The sequence below is a fragment of the Phascolarctos cinereus genome, unplaced genomic scaffold, assembly GCF_003287225.1.
Source record: "Phascolarctos cinereus isolate Bilbo 61053 unplaced genomic scaffold, phaCin_HiC Scaffold_2;HRSCAF=192, whole genome shotgun sequence".
Lineage (NCBI taxonomy): Eukaryota > Metazoa > Chordata > Mammalia > Diprotodontia > Phascolarctidae > Phascolarctos > Phascolarctos cinereus.
This window is the reverse complement of record NW_027555625.1, coordinates 50314446-50336022: the sequence shown is the minus strand read 5'-3', so window position 1 is coordinate 50336022 and position 21577 is coordinate 50314446. Positions and strand designations below refer to the sequence as shown.

The following is a 21577-nucleotide window of genomic DNA, read 5'->3' as shown; positions in this document are numbered from 1 at the left end:
GTTTGTTGAATAGAATAGGATTAATTTGCCTGCCTTTTAAAAGGCCAAAAGCTGGAGTTATTTAAAACTAACACTAAAATATGCTGGGTGTATCAACAGTAAGCCAACAAGTGATAGTATGGTAAAGTGCCTAAAGAGCTGGCAATTCTAATAAAAGGTTTTGGACCAGGAACATGGGATTAGGTAGTCACCTTGTGTCAGTGTACACAGTATTGGTAAAATTGTGTTTTCTCTGCCCTCAAATTATCATGAAGCTCCACTTTTGCTCTTTTTGCTAAAGAAGGGCCCTTTACTGAATTTTTTTTAATGATAAATTTTAACAAAGCAAATAAAAAAGTATAATCCAGTTAAGCAAAATAACAAGTCAGCAAATCAACAAACATTTACTATGTTTTAAGCAGGTGCTTGGGACATAAAGAAAAGCAAAAGGCAGGTCTTGCTCTCTAGAAAACTTGAAAGTGAATATACAGAGAGTATTTGTGAATTGTCCTTGCTTGGACCTGACATGCTTACTCTTGCTTAGAAGACTAACTGTATGTGTAGAACTTCTTCAGAAGGCTTTAAACAACTGATCACCTTGATCATTTGAATATTCATTGTGACTTCCAACACTATAAAAATACATTCAGAGGATATCCATCTTAACTGAGGGCGTGGGGAAGGGCGGTGTATCAGTTGTGCTGCTGAATGACATGACATTTTCAAAACTAAACATTGTCTTTGACTCATAAGCAACACGAGTGATCACTTAAAAATGGTTCTGCAGAAGTGGTATCAAGGTGATTTCATGTACCAACAGGCTCATTAGGAATTAAGATGCTGCATGTTGGGGTGGGCTTATTGAGGGCCACAATGGCAGGTGTCGTGAGTGTGAGACACCTTCAACTTTTTAAAAAGATCAAACTTACTTTTTCCTTTCAAGAGGATTATAAGTATCATGAAAGTGCCAAATGTTCCACAGAGTTCCACAAAGAACCAAGAGGGTAAAGGGTTACAGGCAGGTGTTTGGAAGTGGTTACTAAAAAATTAAGAAAGGAGTTCCTAAATTTTATCTAGTGATAATTCACCAAATTATTTGCAGCAAACCTAAGCCCATGGCCAAAAATATCCAGTGGACAGTAACTTTTTTTGTATCATTTCTGTGGTATCGTTGGCATGGGGAATGTCTTCCGAGTAAACCTACTTTGCCAAGGCAGAAAGGGACTGAAAGGCCTTATGGGTCAGAGATGGTCTTCCTGACTTTGATGCCAATTTGATATCCATTCGTTATACCATAGCTGTCTCCCAATTTTACAGGAAAGCTTAGCACAAAGGTACATCATTTTATACTCCCAGCTTCTTTTCTTTTAGGCCTTAAATTGGTAAAGGGCCAAGTGCTTGGTGCATGCACAAGGCAGTACAAATAAGGGAAGGAAATGAAACCGTCTCTGCCCTCAAATCAAAACATTTTATTTCAGCCTGTGTTGAGCCTTTGCTTTATGTTATGTACCAGAATGATAGCTCATCTTTATGTAAGACTTATAAGATTGGCAAAGCGTTTTCCTTATGTTATCTCTGAGCCCCATTCTGCATTGGCAGAATATGTTTACTCATAAAACGTTCCCATATGTTACCCCACCTGATCTTCATAGCATCCCTGTGAGGTGGGTACTATTTCTGTTTTGCAGAGGGGAAAACTGGGGCTGAGCACTATGAAGGATGGCTTGCCCAGGGATATTCTATGTCTGAGGCAAGCCTCACACTCTTACAGCCAACACTCAATCTCCTACGCCACCTAGCTGCCTCTATGGTCAAGTCAAGTTGGCTCAGCTTTGCCAGAAACCACAGTAAACATTGGGGATGTACAGAAAGGCTGAGTCTCGAAGGAAGCCAAGAGACAGAGATGTGATGGGAGAGCATTCCAGATCTGGAGGACCAGCAGGGAAAATGCTCGGAGTCAGGTGTTGGAGAGTCTTGTGTGAGGAAAAGCAAGGAGACGATTGTCACTGGGTGACAGAGTACCAGGAGGATCATCAGGTGTAAGAGGACTGGAGAGGTGTAGGAGGAGGGAGGTTAGGGCTTTCAAAGCCAAACAGGATTTTCTGTTTGATCCTGGAGGGTCATGGCAAGCCCTGGAGTTTATTAAATAGGATCAGACTTGTATTTCCTAAATATTAATTTCACAGTAGTGAGAACAAAAATGAAACTCTGGTCTCAAGCTATTTATGTTCTCCTGAGAATGTACAAATCTTTTGCATGTAGTTCCAGTCCCACTCAGGTGGGCTTACAGTAGTTTCCCAAAGGACAGCCCTGGACTGCGTGCTGCAGGTGTCTGGGAGCCAGCCTTGTCATATTTGTGGTTCTAGTCAGCCATGTTCTTCAGGGGTCATGCATGCTCTTAATATCCCTTTCCACCTATGGGGGCTTGAGGGTGGTAGAAGAAGTACTATATACACTTTATTGAAGTGTAATCTTACAGAGCTGAGATGTACACAATGAATATGGGCCAGAGTGGAATCAGCGTGAAGAAGAGATTCAAGCAGAGTGCTGAGAGATTATTGAGGATCATTCACTATACCCAGAGAGGGAAGGGAAGGTTTGAAGGAGATGGATTCTGAGCGGAATCTGGAAGGGAAGAATTTCACCTGGGAAGAAATTAAGGTTGGTTGGGAGTGGGAGAGGAGGGGACAGGATAATCCATATTAGGTTTGGAGGGAGGGGGTGATATGAGTCAAGGCCCAGGGATGGGTGAAGGATGAGGACACAGGAGCAGTTTGGTTTGGCTAGATGTAGCAAAGGTGAAGACAAGAATGTTGAGGTAACCTTGAAAAAGTAGGTTGGAGCCTGATTATGGAAGGCCTTAAATGTCAAGATAAGAAGTATATATTTTAGGCAGTGGAGGATTTCTTGAAGGTTTTTGTTTAGACAAGGTATGAGAGGGGACAGACTGAAGGAATAGGAAGCCATTACAATAGGATCAATGTGTGATTTGTGTATGAGTCACAGCCCTCTGTTAGATTAAGACCTCCATGGGGGCAGATACTACCAGCTCATGATTTTTGCATTTCCCCCAGTGTTTTGGGGTAGCTATTCTTAATCCAGTATCAATGAACTTTGTGTGTTGTTAGTGTGTGTATATTTATGTGTGTATATATACACACACACATACACGTGTAGACAAATATATTCATTTATCTCCTTTGTGATCCCATGTATTTTATGCCTTTATTTTGCAGTATGGCAGAAAACTAAGTGTAGACCAGCATTTCACACTGTATTCCAAAATAAGGTCAAAATGGGTACATGATTTACACATGAAGGGTGATACCATAAGCAAATTAGGAGAGCATGGAATAATTTACCTGTCAGATTTATGGATAAGGGAAGGATTTAAGACCAAACAAGATATAGAAAGCATTACAAAATATAAAATGGATAATATTTATTATATAAAATTAAAAAGTTTTTACACAAAGAACCAATGCAACCAGGATTAGAAGGAAAGAAGAAAGCTGGGGGAAATTTTTTGCAGCAAGCATCTTTGATATGGGCCTCATTTCTCAAATTACTTAGAGAACTGAGTCAAATTTATAATAAGAGTTATTCCTCAATTGATACTTGGTCAAAGGATATGAACAGACAGTTTTCAGATGAAGAAATCAAAGCTATCTCTAGTCATGTGAAAAAATGCTCTAAATCACTATTGATTAGAGAAATGCAAATTAAAACTCTGAGGTACCAGATTGTATAACATGACAGAAAAGGAAAATGATAGATATAGGAGGGAATGTGGGAAAACTGGGACACTAATGCTGGTAATAATGTTTGTAGACTTGTGAACTGATTGAACTATGCCCAAAAGGCTGTAAAACTGCATACTTTTCATCCAGCAATACCACTGCTAGGTCTGTATCCCAAAGATATACAAAAGAAGGGGAAGGGACCCATGTGTATAAAAATATTTATAGCAGCTCCTTTCATGGTGGATAAAAATTAGAAATTGAGGGGATGCCCATCAATTGGAGAATGACTGAACAAGTTGTATGTGATTGTAATGGAATATTATTGTGCTATAAGAAATGACGAGCAGGATGATTTCAGAAAAACCTGCAAGGACTTACATGAACTGATGCATAGTGAAGTGAACAGAACGAGGAGAACATTGTACACAGTAACAATAATAACTGTGTGATGATCGATCGTGAATGACTTAGGTATTCTTAACAACACAGTGACCCAAGACAATCCCAAGGGATTCATGGTGAAAAATGCTATTCACATCCAGAGAAAAGACTGATGTCTGAATACAGATTGAAGCGTTCTCTCTCTTTCTCTCTCTCTCAGTCCTTGCACAAAATGACTTTTATGGAAATGTTTTACAGAATTGTACATGTATAACTTAGATTGCTTACCATGGGTGGGGGGGGGAGAGGGAGGAATAGAATTTGGAACTCAAACTAAAAAATGTTAAAAATTGTTTTTACATGGAATTGGGGAGAAAATAAAATTATTATTTTATTATTTTATTTTTATTTTTTAATATAAATTAATTTATTTTTAGTTTTCAATATTCACTTCCACAAGTTTTTGAGTTCCAAATTTCTCACCCATCCCCCACCCCAAGATGGCAAGCATTCTGAATACCCTTCCCCTGGTCTGCCTTCTCTTCTATCTCTCTCCCCCCCTCTTCTCTTATCCCCTTCCCCTTCTATTTTCCTGTAGAGTAGGATAGACTTCTGTACCCCATTTCCTGTATTTCTTATTTCCCAGTTGCATGTGGAAACATTTTTTTAAAACATGTGTTTTTAAAACTTTGAGTTCCAAATTTTCTCCCTTCCTCCCTCCCCACCCACCCTCATTGAAAAGGCAAGCAACTCAATATAGGTTGTACATGTGCAGTTATGCAAAACACTTCCTTAGTAGACATGTTGTGAAAAACTAACTCTATTTCCCTTAATCCTATCCTGCCCTCCCATTTATTCTATTCTTTCTTTTGACCCTGTCCCTCCTCAGAAGTATTTGCTTCTGATTACCCTCTTTCCCAATCTGCCCTCCTCTCTATCACCCCCCTTCTCTCTTGTCCCTTCTCCCCCTATTTTCCTGTAGGGTAAGACAGATTTCCATACCCAATTGAATGTGTATGTTATTCTCTCCTTAAGCCAAATCCTATGAGAATAAGATTCCCTCATTCCCTCTCACCTTCCCCTGTTTCCCCTCCACTGTGAGAGACTTTTCTGTTTTTTTTTTTGTGAGATAATTTACCCCATTCTACCTCTCCCTTTCTTCTTCGAGTATCATCCTCTCTCATCCCTTAATTTTATTCTCCAGATATGACCCCTTAATCTTCAACTCACCCTGTGCCTTCTATCTATCTATCTATACATATATACATACATACAATTTTTTTCCTTCAACTACCCTAATACTGACAAAGTTCTCATGAGTTACAAATATCATCTTTCCATGCAGGAATGTAAACAGTTCAATCTTAATAAGTCTCTTATGATTTCTCTTTCCTGTTTACCTCTTCATGTTCCACTGGAGTCCTGTATTTGAAAGTCAAATTTAGCTCTGGTCTTTTCATCAGAAATGCTTGAAAGTCCTCTATTTCACTGAATGACCATTTTTTCCCCTGAAGGATTATACTCAGTTTTGCTGGGTAGGTGATTCTTGGTTGTAATCCTATCTCCTTTGCCCTCCGGAATATTATATTCCATGCCCTGCGGTCCTTTAATGTAGAAGCTGCTAAATCTTGTGTTATCCTGATTGTGTTTCCACAGTACTTGAACTGTTTCCTTCTGGCAGCTTGTAATATTTTCTCCTTGACCTGGGAACTCTGGAATTTGGCTACAATATTCCTAGGAGTTTTCCTTTGGGGATCTCTTTCAGGAGGAGATCTGTGGATTCTTTCAATTTCTATTTTGCCCTCTGGTTCTACTATATCAGGGCAGTTTTCCTTGATAATTTCTTGAAAGATGATGTCTAGGCTCTTTTTTTGATCATGGCTTTCAGATAGTCCAATAATTTTTAAATTCTCTCTCCTGGATCTATTTTCCAGGTCAGTTGTTTTTCCAGTGAGATATTTCACATTGTTTTCTAATTTTTCATTCTTTTGGATTTGTTTTACAGTGTCTTGATTTCTCATAAAGTCACTGTCTTCCAATTGCTCTATTCTAATTTTTAAGGAAGTATTTTCTTCAGTAATCTTTTGGACTTCCTTTTCCATTTGGCCAATTTTGCTTTTTAGGGCATTTTTCTCCTCATTGGCTTTTTGGACCTCTTTTGCCATTTGGGTTAGGCTGTTTTTTAAGGTGTTATTTTCTTCAGTATTTTTTTGGGTCTCCTTTAGCAAGCTGTTGACTTGTTTTTCATGATTTTCTTGCATCACTCTCATTTCTCTTCCCAGTTTTTCCTCTACTTCCCTTCTCAAAATCCCTTTTGAGCTCTTCCAAGGCCTGGGACTGATTCATATTTTTCTTGGAGGCTTTGGATGTAGGAGCTTTGATTTTGTTGTCTTCTTCTGGTTGTATATTTTGATCTTCTTTTTCACCAAAGTAAGATAATATAGTCTGACTCTTTTTGCGCTGCTTGCTCATGATCCCAGCAATTACTTGAGTTTTAAACTCTTTGTTAAGGTAAGAGTCTGCTTCCAATGTGGAGAGTGTACTGTCCCAAGCTTCAGGGGTTTGTGTAGCTGTTTTCAGAGATACTTGTAGGGACCTGTAAATTTTCAGTTCTTCCAAGGTGGTATGATAAGGGGCGAGGTGTTTACTCCTTTCCTGGCCTGTGACTACGAGTACTCCTTTCTGTTCCGTAACGGTGAGGAGGGGTTTCTCTTCACAGCCACCACAAGCTCCACCGCACCAGCGCTCCTCCTCACTCCAGCACTGCCGCCCAGAATTGTGACTCAGATCCACACACAGGCAAAGCAAGAGATTCCTGCGTCAGCACTGGCAAAGAGATCCCTGCGGTCCCTCTCTGATCAGCCACTGGATTCCCCCTCAGTCTGTGTGCCAGAAGCTCTGGAAGCTGCTGCCCCCCCCCCAGGGCCACGCTCTTGGGGAATGGAGCTGAAACCCCGCCTTCCTCTCTGACCACCGACAGAAACAGACTTTTCCCACTGACCTTCTAAGTTGTCTTTGGCATTCGTGGATTGAGGAGTGTGGAAACCTCCACAGCTGCCCTCGATTCAGTCCTCTGAGGCCTGCTCCAGGTTTGCTGCGGCCTGTGCGCCCACGCCGCGCTGCGCTGTGCACCCAGCCCGGCACGATACACCTTTCTGATCAATCATCCAGATTGTCTTGGGCTGGAAATTTGTTTCACTCTGTCTTTTTGTGGGTTCTGCTGCTTCAGAATTTGTTCAGAGACATTTTTTATGAGTATTTGGAGAGGTTTGGGGGAGAGCTCAAGCAAGTCACTGCTTTCACTCCGCCATCTTGGCTCTGCCTCCTAAAATATTATTTTAAAGAACATGATTTTGAAAAGGAGTCTAAATAGCCTTTACCAGATTTCCAAAGGAATCTGTGACCCCTCAAAAGATTAAAACCCTTGTTTTGAGCATATAGTTTCACAAAATACAAACACTAGTACAACATTAAGTTTAGAAGGTGAAGAGAGAGGGTACATGCCCCCAAATTCCAGTAAGGCTAATATATGAAAGATATTGCAGAGGCACAATTGGTAAGAATTGGCAGCTGATTAGAGCATGTGATGGAGAGGGGGAAGCCAAAATAATTCTGAGATTTGAATCCCTGGTGAGTAGGAGGATTTTTATCAGAAATAGGGAAGGTAAGGGGAAGGGTAAAATTTATAGAAATGACAGCCTGTTCAGCTTTGGTGAGGATGAGTTTCAAGTACCATTGGAATATCTAAGTGGAAATATAAAGCGGTCAGTCCGAAACAGGACACTGGTACTCTGGAGTAGAATATAGATATCAGGGTCATCAGCACAGGAGGGGCTAATTGAAACCAGGAGAGAAGATATCTACTCGTCTCATTGCCTATGGTGAAGTATGTAGAAAGAAAAGAGGGGGAAAGATAAGTCTTGGAGGGTGTCCCCATTTAAGGAAAAGAAAGGAGAGCAAGGCAACATTTTCAGCAGAGCTGTCAAAGAGCTAAGAAGGAGAATCATGAGAGTACAGTGTTTTGGAAGCCAAAACAGGAGAGAATATTAAGAAAGGGGGTGAGGGGTGGGGGAGGATTTGAGCAGTGTAGGATGCAGAGAGGTCAAGGGAAATGACTAAAAAAAAGCCATTGAATTTTATAATAAGGGAATCATTAGAGACCTAAAATAGTTTTATTACAAGATCATAGATCTACTTAGGGCACTAGTCTCCTAGTCTAAACCCTGACTCCTCACTTTCATCTCGGATGTACTTGCCAAATCTGCTGTAATATCTTCCCTCCTCTGACACTGCCACCCCTTGGTGCAGGCCTCATCCACTCACACCTAGACTATGACACTAGCTTACTAGTTGGTTTTCCTGCCACAAATCTGTGCCCACTCCAGTCCATTCTCTACTTATCCATCGAAATGATCTGCCTGAAGCGTAGCTCTGACCCTGTCATAGAGACATACTCCATTCAATCAAATCCAATGGCTCCCTCCTAACTCCTGGATCAAATATAAAATTCTCCTTTTGGCTTTTAAAGACCTTTACTTTATAGCCTTCTTACACCTTTACCCCCCTCCAAGTACCTTTGATCCAGTTACTCTAGCCTCCTTTTTGTGCTTCACACAAGATGCTTCGTCTGCTTCCGGGCATTTTCACTGGCTGTTCTCCAGGCCTGGAATGCGCTCTCTCGTCATCTCTGACTGCTGGCTTGTCTGGATTCCTTCAGATACTGCTTACATCCCAGCTTCTACAAGAAGCTTTTGTGAGTCCCCTTTAATGCTAGTGCCATCCCTCTGTGGCGATCTTCAATTTATTCTGCATATGCCTTTTTTAATTAATTAATTTTAGTTTTCATCATTCACTTTTATGAGATTTTGAGTTCCAAGTTTTTTTCTCCCTCTCTCCCTCCCTCCCCTTGCTTCTCTCCAAGACAGCAAGCAGTCTGATATAGGTTATCTGTATATGTCTTCCCTATTAGACTGTGAACTCCTTGAGAGCAGGGACTATCTTTTGCCTTTCTTTGTATCCCCATTGATTAGCACATGGTAGTCAATTAATTTGCCTCTAGACTTGAGTGGACTTAGAAGGGACCTCTAGCTCATTTAGTTCTTCCTTTTTCATTTTATGACTGAGGAAACTGTTAGTCAATAAACATTTATTAAGCACCTACTGTGTGCTGGGCAATATGCTATTTGTGGAACCTGGGGTGGGGGCAAGTTATAAAGACAGGAATTTATATTTAATCCTGGAGGTGATAGGGGTTTATTGTATGGGAAGGTCGGATCTGTTTTAGGAAGATCTCTTTTAGGAAGATCACTTTGACAACTGAGTGGAAAATGGACTGGGAAGATTTCATGGTAAGCAGACCAACTCCAGGTTATTGCAGGAAGTGTTAGGTGGTATCTGCACAGAGCTAGTGGCAATGCCAGAGGAGAGAAGGGCGTATTGGAGAGATATCGGGGGGAAATGGCAGACCTGGGACACAGATTGGATATGGGGGGAGAGGTGTGAGAGGATGAGAGAGAGGGAGGGAGGACTTGAGAATGAACCGCGGTGACTGGCATGGTGGTACCCTCTACAGCCAGAGGGAAACGGTCCTGAGGAAGAGGGGAACATTTTGGGGGAAAGAATGAGCTCAGTTTTGGACGTGTTGAGCAGAAGATGTGGAACGTTCAGTTTGAGGTTCCTGATGGGCAGTGGGAGATGCGAGGTTGAGGGTCAGCAGAGCTCCTGGCTTTGTATGAGTAGATTTAAGAATCCTCCGCCTAGGGACGATGATTGAGTCCCCGGGAGCTGAAGAGGTCACCAGTGGAGGCCCAGTGAAGTTTGGGTCAACGCCGCTAAGTGAGCGGAGGGATTTAACCCAGGTTGTCTGGCTTGAGCCTACCTCCATCCCCTGTTACCACTGCTACCCGCCAAAGTTCACCCGTTGGGGGTCCGCGAGCCAGCAGAGCCTTTTTCCATTGGCTCCAGAGCTAACAGGTGAGAAGAGAGTGGGTGAGACCTGGCGAGCACAGAAATGAAATTAATTGCTTACTGCCACAAAGGAAACCTAGCCTCCTGCCTTAGCACAGAGTTCTTTTCACTAGTTATAGTTTTTTGGGACACATTCCGAATAAAGGAGAATTTGTGATTTTTCGCGCCTGCAATGTACAACCAATAGGAAATAAACACTAACCACATTACTTTGGTGATTTCAAGTTTAATTGCTGGGGTAGTGGAGAAAAATGAAGTCATGTACCTTTAAGGCTGGCGCCATCTTTGTGAAGGAAAAAAATAAGTTTATCCAGTAGGCTGGAGAACCCCTTTGCCCTTGCTACGCGTTTTCGCCCCCACTTACAGCTCCGATTGGCTGCAAAGCGCCGGGGACTCTGATAGGCTGAAATCATCGCTATCCCGGCGTGCTTCACTACGCCGCTTTCCTTTGCGATCGGCTGAGGTGCCTGTGAGGAGGTAAGAGGGTTTAGTGGCCCAAGCCATCCATTGCCATCCGCCCTCATGTTGGGTCATCTGGCTCCCTTCTCGATCTGGACGGCAGCGCCGGGCCTGGACCCGGGCGGCGAGGCCCTCAGGCGAGGTCGAGAGCCCTCGTATGGGTCTTTTGCTTCCCTGCGCAGCGCCGGGCCTCCCGAGGCCTCGGCCTGGCCTAACCCGCCCGCGGTTGGCTGGAGCGTGGCTCCCCGTGGGAGGCCCAGGCGGCCGCCGGGGATGGGACCAGGCCGGCGGCGGGTTCCGTAGCACGTTGTCCCGGGGCGAGGGTGGCGAGAGACGCCGCATCAGGTGAGCTCGATCCCGGGCCCCGCGGCCTCCTGGAGCAGGCCGGAGGGCGGCGCCGACTTCCTCAGGCCCCGGGGCTTAGCAGAGGTTTCTGAGGGCAGATAAAGGGGAAGGCTGAGAAGTGCTCGGCTGCACAGGCCAGCCCTCCCGGTGGCTTGGGGAGGTAGGAGATGGGCCCAGTAACCAGCGAGGCAGGGGGATCGGGCGAGGCGTGGGGCGGGGGTGGCCCTTGGTCCGAGCTTGGGGGGACGCCAGAGCGTGGCTCTGCCGGCGGGGCGCCGCGGGCCGGCGAGCGTGGCTGGAGAGCGCGCGGGGCCAGGGCGGGGCTGGACTGCGCTCCAGCAACAGTAGGACGTGCCCGGAGCCCCCGGGGTGTAGGGGGCGAGATGATAGGGTCAGGCCCTGCTGGACGAAGTGACGTCCATAAAGCAAGGCCTTTTCAGTCTCGTTTTACTTTATCCCCCGATTGTTTAACAAACTTCGTGCGAAGCACCACGAGGGTACAGTCTTAAGGGCGTGAGGGCAAAAAAGTCTCTTTCAAAGAGCTTTCACTCTGGGGGGGGAGAAAACACAGATAAGTAAATAGAGTAATTTGAGGGGAGGAAGGCCCAGCATTTGAAGGGAAAAGGTAGAATTGTACAGCATTCCAGGTGTGGGGACTGGTTGATGCGAAGACAGATAGTGCTTGTTGGAGCCTCTCGTGGAGGACATGAAATGCCAGAGGAACTTGTATTTGATTCTGGAAGCAGCAGGGAGCCCTAGAAGATTCTTATAGAACGAAGAAGGGCCATGATTAGACCTCTGCTTCGGAAGCATTTATTTTTACAGTTGTAGATTGAAAGAGGCTATAAGCGCTCGAAGGGCAGGGTACAATGTGCCCTTTGTATCTGTAAGTGCTTTATGATTTTTTTATTCATAAAGGTAACATAGGGCGTAGAACACTGAACTTGGTATGAGGAAGGCATGAGTTGACCAAATCTTCCCTCACACAGATATTTATTAGCTCTGTGAACCTGAGCAAGTCGTTTATGATCCCAGATTTAATTTCCTCATCTGTAACAGGGTTAGTTGAGGGGAACAGTGGCAGAGTTCTAAAAAATGAGGGAGTGAGATAAGGAGGGGGAGTGGAATAGTTGATGGGTTGTAGGCTAAGGGGAAGGGGAGGCAGAGGTGAAATTTACAGTTGGATACACTCTCTCAGGTTTTCTTGGAGCTACTCTCCTAGCTTTCCTACCTGTGTTATTGTCCTCCTCAGCTTCTAGTTTCAATTGTCTTCATGCAGAGATATGTATATGTCACACTTAGTAAACATGGAAATGCTATATAAATATAAACGATAACTTTTCATTTCTGCTTTTTTTAAAAGAAAAGTGTTTCTACCTCCTCCATGAAGCTCCTTGATATTCCCCACCCCCAGTATTCTCTCAGGTTGCCCAGGTCTTTGTTCCTGGCACTGCTTTATGCTCGTACCTTGTAGGTGCAGAAATCTTTCCTTCGTTAATAGAAGATCTTGAGATCAGAGACTGTCACCTGGCATCTAACACAGCAGTTGTACAAAGGTACTTAGGTAGTGTTTATTGAATTGATTATTAAAGCAGGTGTGACAATAGAGTTCATCCTGTAATTGAGTAAGTGCAGCATCAAGTGGACAAACTACAAAGGCAAATGAAATTGCTGACTGGGTAGTACTGTGTGTCTTTTTTTTTTTTGACACTTCAAACTTAGGTACTTTTTTTTTCCACAATGTTTTATTAATTTGTTTTGAATTATTAAAAATCACTTCCATAAGCATTTGAGTTTAAAATTTTTCTCTACCTCTCTCCCCAAGACAGCGTGCAATCTAATGTAGGCTATGTGTATGTTCCTACTAAACATAGTTTCACATTAGTGTTCTTGTAAGTAAGAATTAGAACTAATAGGAGGAACCACCAGAAAGAGGAAACAACACAACAGAAGGAAAAAAAAGAGCAAATAATATGCTTCTTTCTTTGGATGTGGGTAGCGTTTTCCATCATGAGGCTTTTGGAGATGTCTGAGATCCTTATATTGCTGAGAGGGGTTAAGAATGTCTTTTTTTCTATGTACATAAGGTGTGGGGTTTTGTTTTTCTCCAGGGCTCTAAGCAGCCATGGCGCCCAGCCGAAATGGCATGATTCTGAAGCCCCATTTCCACAAAGACTGGCAAAGACGAGTTGCCACATGGTTTAACCAGCCAGCCAGGAAGATCAGGAGGTAAGTAATGTGAGAGGTTTTAGTTGGTCCATTGCTCTTTTATTTGAAGTCACCTCCTAGGCTTTGGTTTCCTCACTGAAATAAGTATTTTAGACCAGGTCTTAGTGTTCTGATTCTGGTTCAGAAGGTCTGAACTTAAAGCACCCACTTCTGTGGTTGGTAAAAGCGGGGAGCATGCCTCTTGGTCTTTTTATGGTCATATTTTGTTTTTGTGATTTTTTTTGTTGTTTTGTTGTTTGAATTGGGCTATAGTTTATATTTTGTACGGGGTTAACATCTCTATGAGACTGGACCAGAGGTTTCATATCTTAGAAGAAACTTGATCGCACACTCAAATGATGACATTTTCTCCGGAATCTCTGTACTGCCTCTGATGAAAGTACATTTGAACCCTTTTCCATCTGATGAGTGTTGTGATCTCTTTCATTAGGAGACATATCTTTATTGTTAACCTTATCCCTGTGCTGATCCTCAAGCAAAAGTAGGAAAATAACTCCTGAATCTCATTGAACAGGCGAAAGGCCCGTCAAGCAAAAGCACGCCGAATTGCTCCTCGCCCTGCCTCTGGTCCTATCCGGCCCATTGTGAGGTGCCCTACTGTCCGATACCACACCAAAGTACGTGCTGGTAGAGGATTCAGCTTGGAAGAGCTTAGGGTGAGTTACATGGAAACCTTATGTTTTAGCTAGACGCAACATAGTACTTGTTTCTGCATTGGTCAAACAGTCAAATGATGACATTTTCTCCGGAATCTCTGTACTGCCTCTGATGAATGCACATTTGAACCCTTTTCCATCTGATGACTGTTATAGCCTGCTGTCTTTCTGTAGGATGTAGAAGTCACAGGGCATGAGCAGCACTTAATAGTTATCTTTATGGGGTGTAGGTGGCTGGTATCCATAAAAAAGTGGCACGGACCATTGGTATCTCTGTGGACCCTCGTCGCCGAAATAAGTCTACAGAGTCTCTCCAGGCAAATGTGCAGCGGCTGAAAGAATATCGTTCCAAACTGATCCTCTTCCCAAGGAAACCATCTGCACCCAAGAAGGGAGATAGCTCTGTAAGTATAAGACGTATAATAGGGGAGAGGACGGATTATCAATTCATCTTAATTACTTACTGTTTTGGTTAGTCAGGCTTTTACTGAGCACCTACTATGCTAACTACTAAAGGGGTTACAAGAAAGGCAAAAAATAGTCCCTGCTTTCAAGGAGCTCATAGTCTAATGGGGTAGACAGCATGAAAACTATACAAACTGCATGCAGAATTCATTGAAATGATCAACAGAAGAAAGGCACTGACATTAAGTAGGGATAATCAGCAAAACCTTCTTACAGAAGGTGGCTGAGACTTTTAGGTAGGAAGCGAAAGAGTTGGGGGGGGCACGAATCCCAGGTGTGGTGGAGAGCAAGTGGAAATGCTTGAGGGGGCAGGGGATTTCCTGACTTTTGAGGAACAACAAGGAGGCCAGTGTTACTCAGTCTTAAACTTCATGGCAGGAAGTGGGGTGTAATAAGGAGCTGCTGGAGCTGATTGATGGGGGAGGTGAGGGAGCTAGCATGGCCAGATTTTCTAAAGATCTAAAGTTTGGTACCTGGAATGAGGAGGGTCTTGAGGCAAGGGAGACCAACCTGAAGGCTATTGCTTCTAGACATGAAGGGATGAGGGTCTTTGCCAAGATGGTGGCAAATTAAGGTAAAATCAACAAGACTTGTCAGGAGATTGGATATGGAGGGATGAGAGTGAGGAGTCAGGATGACACTTTAGTTTCTAGCCTAAGTAATTGGGAGGATCCTTGTGCCCTCTACAGAAATAGGAATTTAGTCTTCTAAAACTGTTTATTCTGATGAACAGAAAAACCAGCTCATCTTGAGTTCGTGAAAGTTTCTATGCTGTTTCACTAGACACTGATAACCAAAGACGAATCCCTTCCTTCAAAAGACACATTGAATACTGTCACATAAATGTTAACACAATTCACTGAATGTGAAAAGTACAGAGCACTCTACAAAAACTTTGTAAGATGTTTGAAGGCACCTGGGTTGATAATTAATGAACATTTGAATTGAGGAGTGTATTCTTCCCCTGCCTCAAATGTAAGGGACAAACACTAAAGCACCAATTGAATGTTATTTTACTATTTGAGTTTATGGAGATCTACACGTCAATAGTTTGTAAAATTGTGGTGTTGTTTTTTTTAATGAGACCTAGAATCCTGTTTAATGTATTTTAATCTTTGTCCTTGACCACCGTGCATTACTATTTGCATAAGACAAGTTCCGTCAAAATTTTCCCTTCCAGATCTAACCAAGTACAGTAGTAACAGAAACTCCTTGGTCTGTGAATGAGATAGTGTCACTAGTTGTAGGCAAAACACTGAAAATTTATTCTCTTGTTACAGGCTGAAGAGCTCAAGTTGGCAACCCAACTTACGGGACCAGTTATGCCCATCAGAAATGTAAGTGAACTCATGAGCAGAGGTGGGTCAGTGCCCACGTGACTCTTGCTGGGATTTCTTCTTTGAAAGAGGAAAAGACTGGACTCCTACCTCTGGGCATTCAATGGGGGAGCGTTGGGGCACCTTACGTTGCAGAAAGGTCTTTGGAAGCTTAGCTTTGAATGCTTAGGAAGGGGAAATCTCTGAATTACCTCCCTTAGGTACAGTTTAATTACTTTTCTCAACCCTGGAGTTGGCCCTACATCATCTTGCTACTCTGATGCAACTTTAATGTAGTGGACTGGAGAAGGAGGTAGAATTAGTAAGCATAGATGCTACAATTGTAAAATTTCTTTTGTTTGAAAGAATTGTTTATACCAGGATGTAGGTGTGTCTATAGGACAGATGGAAAGTTTTGTGGTTTTGTGTGTGTGTGTGTGTGTGTGTGTGTGTGAGTGTGAGTGTGTTTTGGCGTGGTGGTGTTTTGTTTTTGGCCAGCTCCAGTAGAAGCATGCATTTTACTAGCCAGATTTTAGTAACTCTTCTCTATGTAACTTCTCTTACAGTTTGGTCAGCTTCTCATTGGTCTCTGGATAGAGTTGACTATTTTGTTAGAATTGTTAGTAATAAGTAAAATCCAAGAGTGCCCAGGCAGGCTGTCAGCTTGTGGGTAACCTAGATGGAAATAATGTCCTGTGAGGTAAAGAGAGGTCTTTCTGCCCCTTCAGGTCTACAAGAAAGAAAAGGCTCGAGTCATCACTGAAGACGAGAAGAATTTTAAGGCGTTTGCTAGTCTTCGAATGGCCCGGGCCAATGCCCGTCTCTTTGGAATCCGGGCAAAACGAGCCAAGGAGGCTGCAGAGCAAGATGTGGAGAAGAAAAAGTGAACAGCCTCTGAGAACTTTCAATAAAATAATACGAAATATCTGTGTGGTATTGTCTTGGATCAGCTGTAAAGAGCTGGAGAGGGATTAAAAAGCCAGTCTTTCTGGGTCAGCGAGTCCTAGCAAGTCCCAAAGGCTGAGATGAGAGCAAGTTGTGCCTGAAAAGGTGTGGTTGTGCTCTTGAGGTCATTTGCTCTAGCTGCTGTGGTCTGTAAAAAGACTGCCGACATAACATAGGCGTGGGTCTTGAAGACAGCGCCTGGGCCCTGGTCCAGCTCTCTACCTGCTGGCAGGCTTAAAGATTGCTGTCGGTTCATTCTCTAGCTGTTCTCTTTCCATTGAGTGCCTTAACTGCCTTGATGGACATGACCCATCTTGCATTCTGTCCTGAAGATTTTCTTCACTTGCTTATTCAGTGATTGGCCAAAGCACTTTGGTTTTACCACAGATTATTTTTATCTTAAAACAGCCAATCACCCACCCAATGAGGCTTCTCTCACCTACCCTAAGTAAAAGGAAGAAGGTTTGGGGTTCGTAACACACCCCTTTTATAATACTTACATGACCCTTTGGCCTTCCTAGCTCTACTCTATCCACTGTACCCTGGAGAAGCTCACCGAGTGAACCTTGGCGCTAGAGGTCATCACTCATTGCTGAGGTGCTTCCCCCACCCCCATCAAGTAGCCAGACCAACCATCTGCATTCCACTTTGGTCGTTCCCCAGTCGGACCCATGTTTCTTCAGTCCTGTATCTGCTGCCAAGCACCCCTCTTTAGGAACACATCAGTCAGTAGCTGTAAGTGCTACTTTCCTCCTGTGAGGTGGGAAGGTTTTCTCTAAATGTTCTCCAGGGTCACACAACTAGTGTTGGGTGTCTGAGGCCTGATTTGAACTTGGGTCCTCCTGACTCCACTGCACCACCTAGCTGCTCCTTGATCTTTTTATTGTACATTGGATGTTGACTTGAATTTTGGGAGTAAGTTAGGCTTATTTCGTGCTGCATAGCTTAAGTTTTCCTGAATCCTCATTGGTCGTTTTGTACAGTATGAGTTATTGCTAGTTTTTTCTGCCACTACCAGTTGATGAGAACTCACATCAGTTCGTCCAAGAAATAGCACTGATTGTGTATCCTGAACCTTTATTTCTGACTGCCTTAGGATTTATTTCTGTTCCTGTAATTGCTATAATCTAGTTGTTTTTCTTGTATAACTGCAAATGATCTTCAGAAAGTTTGAGCCACTTGGGCTCAGCTAACGTGCCACTCTAACCGTGTCTGTCTAAGCATTGACTTGTTTCTTGCCAGTTTGCAGGCTGTGGGTGAACCCTCTTCACCTTCGTTTGTATTTCTCTTAACCAATGATTTTGTGTGCCCACTGCACACTTAGGTTTTTTCATTACCACCATAGTAATACTGGTGATAGGTTTACAGAACTGCATTGATGCCTAGCGACTCATGCAAATAACTTAGTCATCGGCAGGAGAATGCAAAATCTTACTCAGTTCTTTCTTATGACATATTGTAGAAATATAATTGATTTCAAAGTGTTAAGGACTTTGATACTGCGAATATTTGGCCCTGAAGCACTTGATTTGTGAGAAGAAATGCATCTCACCACTAGGTGGGGCTGGTGCAAGTCCTTTGGAAGAATCTTGGTAAAGATTTTACTGGAAGAAATGGGAGGGGAAAAAGACATGCAATGGACTTGTTAACTTGTCTCCTTTTCCCCAGTCATTCCATAAACATCAGGTACCTGCTATGTGCTATGTGCCAGACATTGTTCAGAGTGTTTGGGGATACATATGTGAATACAGTTCTTGTCCTCAAAGACCTGACATTTTAATGGGGGAAGGCAATTTAGAAAAGGAAACATAAGAGCAAAGGGACATGGGCTGGAGGAGGTAGGAAAACGAAGACACCTGGTGTATGATGGCAAAGCCCAAAGAAGTGCAGCTGGATGGAAAAGGAAGAGGCGTCTCGTTTGGGTGCCCTCAAATGGAGGTTGGGTGAATTGTCAACCCTCCATTCAGAGGAGTCCTGAGGCTGAGGCTGCTGATGGGGCTGCCGCCAACTTACACGATGATGGGGATTCTGGGTCCGAAGGGGTACAGCCTGAGAGCAGATAGCCCCAGATAGATACTCCCTCTGTCATCCATTTGTTTCTCCCACTGACATTTAAAAGTCAGCACCGTGCCTTTTTAAAAAGGGCCTACTAAGTGCAATTTAGGAAGTGCTGAGGTTATAGGATCTCTCAAGGAGCTTGTTCAGGGCCTACAAAGTCAGGATGGAGTCCAAAGAAAATTGGCCTTCAGTGAGAAGTGATGGCTATGACCCTAAACAAGTGTTCGTGGAGTCCGTAGGGTATGATGGATACAACAGGGCTAAATGCTGGAGACCCAAATCCCAAAATATGCTATGCTGCAGCTAAAGCTGAGGCTTTGCTTTAAGCTGGATGTTAACAGGTATGCCAGATAGAACACTGGCATTGGTGACCAGCCTTCAGCTCAAATCTTGTGTTACTATTTAATACATAGCCAGTCTGCCCTCCCTTTGAAGATGTGGGGCTGCAGGCTACTGCTACACCTGCCTGAGCTGTCAGACCTGTGTCTGTCCTGTTGCTTGGCTTTGCTGAGCTGGTTTTTTTCATTTTTTCAAAGCTTACCCGATTAAGCCCCTTCTGTGTGCCTGGCACTGTGCTAAGTGACAGGGATACAAAAAGAGTTCACTAGCCTAGCTTACCGGGGAGGGGAAGGAGGGAAGGATACATGAAGATGTTGAAAGAAAAGATAGTAACAAAAAAAGCTTTTTTAAAAAATCTTTGCAACCTTGGATAAATCACAACTTAGTAGGCAGGGCATCTCAGTTCCCTCCCAGCCCCAAGTCTTTATGATTCTGTGATTGTATTCTGATCGAGGCAAAAAAAAAAAAGTTGCTTTTAGTCTATGAATGTATGCTACCTATCTAAAGGTGGGAGGATAGGATGGAGGAGAGGCATTTCCATGTATAAAGGCAAGTTACTGAAATTTGCCTACAAGGTAGTAATTTTGCAGTGGGCTAAGGCAGTCTCTGGAAATTGCTGATATTAAAAGCAAGATTTGCCTAGATATTGAATAAATCGAAACAATATTAAAAATTGTCAAAAAAAAAAAAATCAGTGTCATCAATGTGCAGATGAGCCACGGTCCAGATTTGGCTTTTAAAATACACATGCTGATGTCATCTGATTGCAGTATTGCACCAAAGAGTTCTGCTCAGGATTTTCTCCTGACAACAGTAATGAGACTATTGGCCTGGTGATAAGGGATTTTCTACCAGCAGTCTTGATGGCTAACCATGGGCAAAACCCCTAAAACTCCCAAATGACTGATTTTTGACATCACCTTTCTTAGGTGTCCTAGAAATCAGAAGCAACTGCAGAATGCTCCATGAGCAGCACCTAGAGAGTTTGTTGTTCCTGATAGCTTAAACTCTATTTGCCTCAGTTTCCTCATCTGTAAAATGGGGATAATAATATAGCCTACCTCCCAGGGTTGTGGTAAGGCTCAATGAAATCATAATTGCACGGTGCCTGGCACATAGTGCTATATAAATGTTAGCTATTATTATTATTATTATCATTAGCTGCGGGAACCTGGGCAAGGCACTTACTTCTGTCTGCCTCAATTTCATCAGCTGCAAGGTGAGAATAATAAAGGCACCTACCTTGCGGGGTAGTTGTGAGGATCAAAATATGATATTTGTCAAGTGCCTGACACAGGAAGTGCTATGTAAATGCTAGCTATTATTAGTGTTGTTATTGCTCCTGGAGGCCTGTCTTTCCAGCCTAGTTGTACGTCATTCCCTCTCCTGCACTCTGATTTAGTCAAACTTATTTTCTCTCTGTTCTTCACACACACACATATTCCCATCTCCTTTCTCTATTCCTCCAGACTTCCATGTTACTTCCTTTTTTTAGCTTTTATTTTGGTTATTCTTTCTTTACCCATTTATTTATTCATTCATTTATCCATCCATGCATCCATCCATCCACGCCTGGGGGAAATGCACTCCTTCCTTATGTGTGATTCATTGAATCCTTTTCCTTCAAGAGAAAATTTCCTCTAATTCCTGTTCCCTTTAACTGCTGGTGCCCTCCCCACCAAACTACCCTGCATTTAACAATCCTGCATTTATTTTCTTCTTATTTTTTCTGCATATGCCCCTTTATGGCCCAGTCATCTTCCCCATCAGAATGCAAACTTCTCTGATTCATTTTTTGATACTTGTATTCCCAAGGCCTGGGATGGTGTGTGGCATATAGTAGGTGCTTAATAAATGTTTGAGGACTAATTTGTTGATTTCCATAAGTGCCTCAGAGAAATGCAAAGCAAACGCCATGAGGAGTGAGGGGGAAGTTCATTACTAACTCTGGATAGCTTCCTAGGAATGTAGGATTCAAGTCACCCTACTCTAAAGGAGGGATAGGAAATCAACAGGGGGAAAGAAGGCATTCCAGGTGTAGGGAACAGTGTAAACGAACAGAGGCAGGAAAATCAAAGGGAATTTTTTTTTAAAATCTGGATCTCATTTCATTGAATGTGGAAGATGGCCACTGCCAAAACTCCCTCCAAAGAGTTTCCTGAACCATTGAGAAATTTGCTCAAGGTCACACAGCCCAGTATCAGGCCCAGGGTTTCCCAATCCAAGGCTAATGCTCTATCCAGTATAATACGCTCTACTATTTTATATGTACATAGTTATTTGCACATTGTTTGCTCCCTTAGAATGTGAATGTCTTGATGGTGGAAACATCCCCTCTACTCTGACAGTCATCTCTACCGCCTCCCCACTGCAAACTTGGTCTCCACCCCTGGGTCTCTAGTTTCTGATAGGATTTGCTTTATCTGGCTGGGTCCCGGACTTCCACACCACTTTCTCTCTCTCCTTTTTTTTTTTTGGCTTCATTTTGGCCATTTATTTAACCATTCATTCATTTTTTAAATTTAATATTTTATTTCCCCCAATTATGTGTAAAAACTATTTTTAAAATTAATATTAAAAAAAATTTTTAGTTCCAAATTCTCTACTTCCTTCTTCCCCTCTGCTCTTCATTGAGAAGGCAAAGAATATTTGTATGGGTCATACCTGTGCAGTCATACAAAACATATTTCTACAT

At 43.0% G+C, this 21577-nt stretch overlaps 1 protein-coding gene and 2 non-coding genes across 4 annotated transcripts; all 3 read left to right on the top strand.

Annotated features, from left to right (window-relative positions):
* Window positions 1–10457: 10457 nt before the first annotated feature.
* Window positions 10458–16465, top strand: RPL13 (ribosomal protein L13). Of its 2 annotated transcripts, XM_020989133.2 has the most exons (7): window positions 10508–10547; window positions 12349–12430; window positions 12986–13103; window positions 13618–13759; window positions 13990–14163; window positions 15505–15561; window positions 16269–16465. In XM_020989133.2, the coding sequence occupies exons 3-7, from the start codon at window positions 13000–13002 to the stop codon at window positions 16425–16427; spliced, it is 636 nt and encodes a 211-aa protein (XP_020844792.1). In that variant the 5' UTR covers window positions 10508–10547; window positions 12349–12430; window positions 12986–12999; the 3' UTR covers window positions 16428–16465. The 2 variants fall into 2 exon arrangements, with proteins under 2 accessions (XP_020844791.1, XP_020844792.1); XM_020989132.2 differs by lacking the exon at window positions 12349–12430 and having other exon boundaries at window positions 10458–10547.
* LOC144456053 (small nucleolar RNA MBII-202) lies at window positions 13440–13527 on the top strand. The gene has a single exon (XR_013484959.1). It is a non-coding gene; the product is annotated as a small nucleolar RNA MBII-202 (small nucleolar RNA).
* On the top strand, window positions 13835–13927 carry LOC144456054 (small nucleolar RNA MBII-202). Its single transcript, XR_013484960.1, has one exon. It is a non-coding gene; the product is annotated as a small nucleolar RNA MBII-202 (small nucleolar RNA).
* Window positions 16466–21577: the final 5112 nt, after the last annotated feature.

Excerpts from the sequence above, each read along its gene's own strand:
- RPL13 (XM_020989132.2), top strand. The coding sequence starts at position 13,000 with ATGGCGCCCAGCCGAAATGGCATGATTCTGAAGCCCCATTTCCACAAA. Across the intron at positions 13,104-13,617 it reads CCAGCCAGGAAGATCAGGAG|GCGAAAGGCCCGTCAAGCAA; the intron begins GTAAGTAATGTG and ends CTCATTGAACAG. Across the intron at positions 15,562-16,268 it reads CAGTTATGCCCATCAGAAAT|GTCTACAAGAAAGAAAAGGC; the intron begins GTAAGTGAACTC and ends CTGCCCCTTCAG.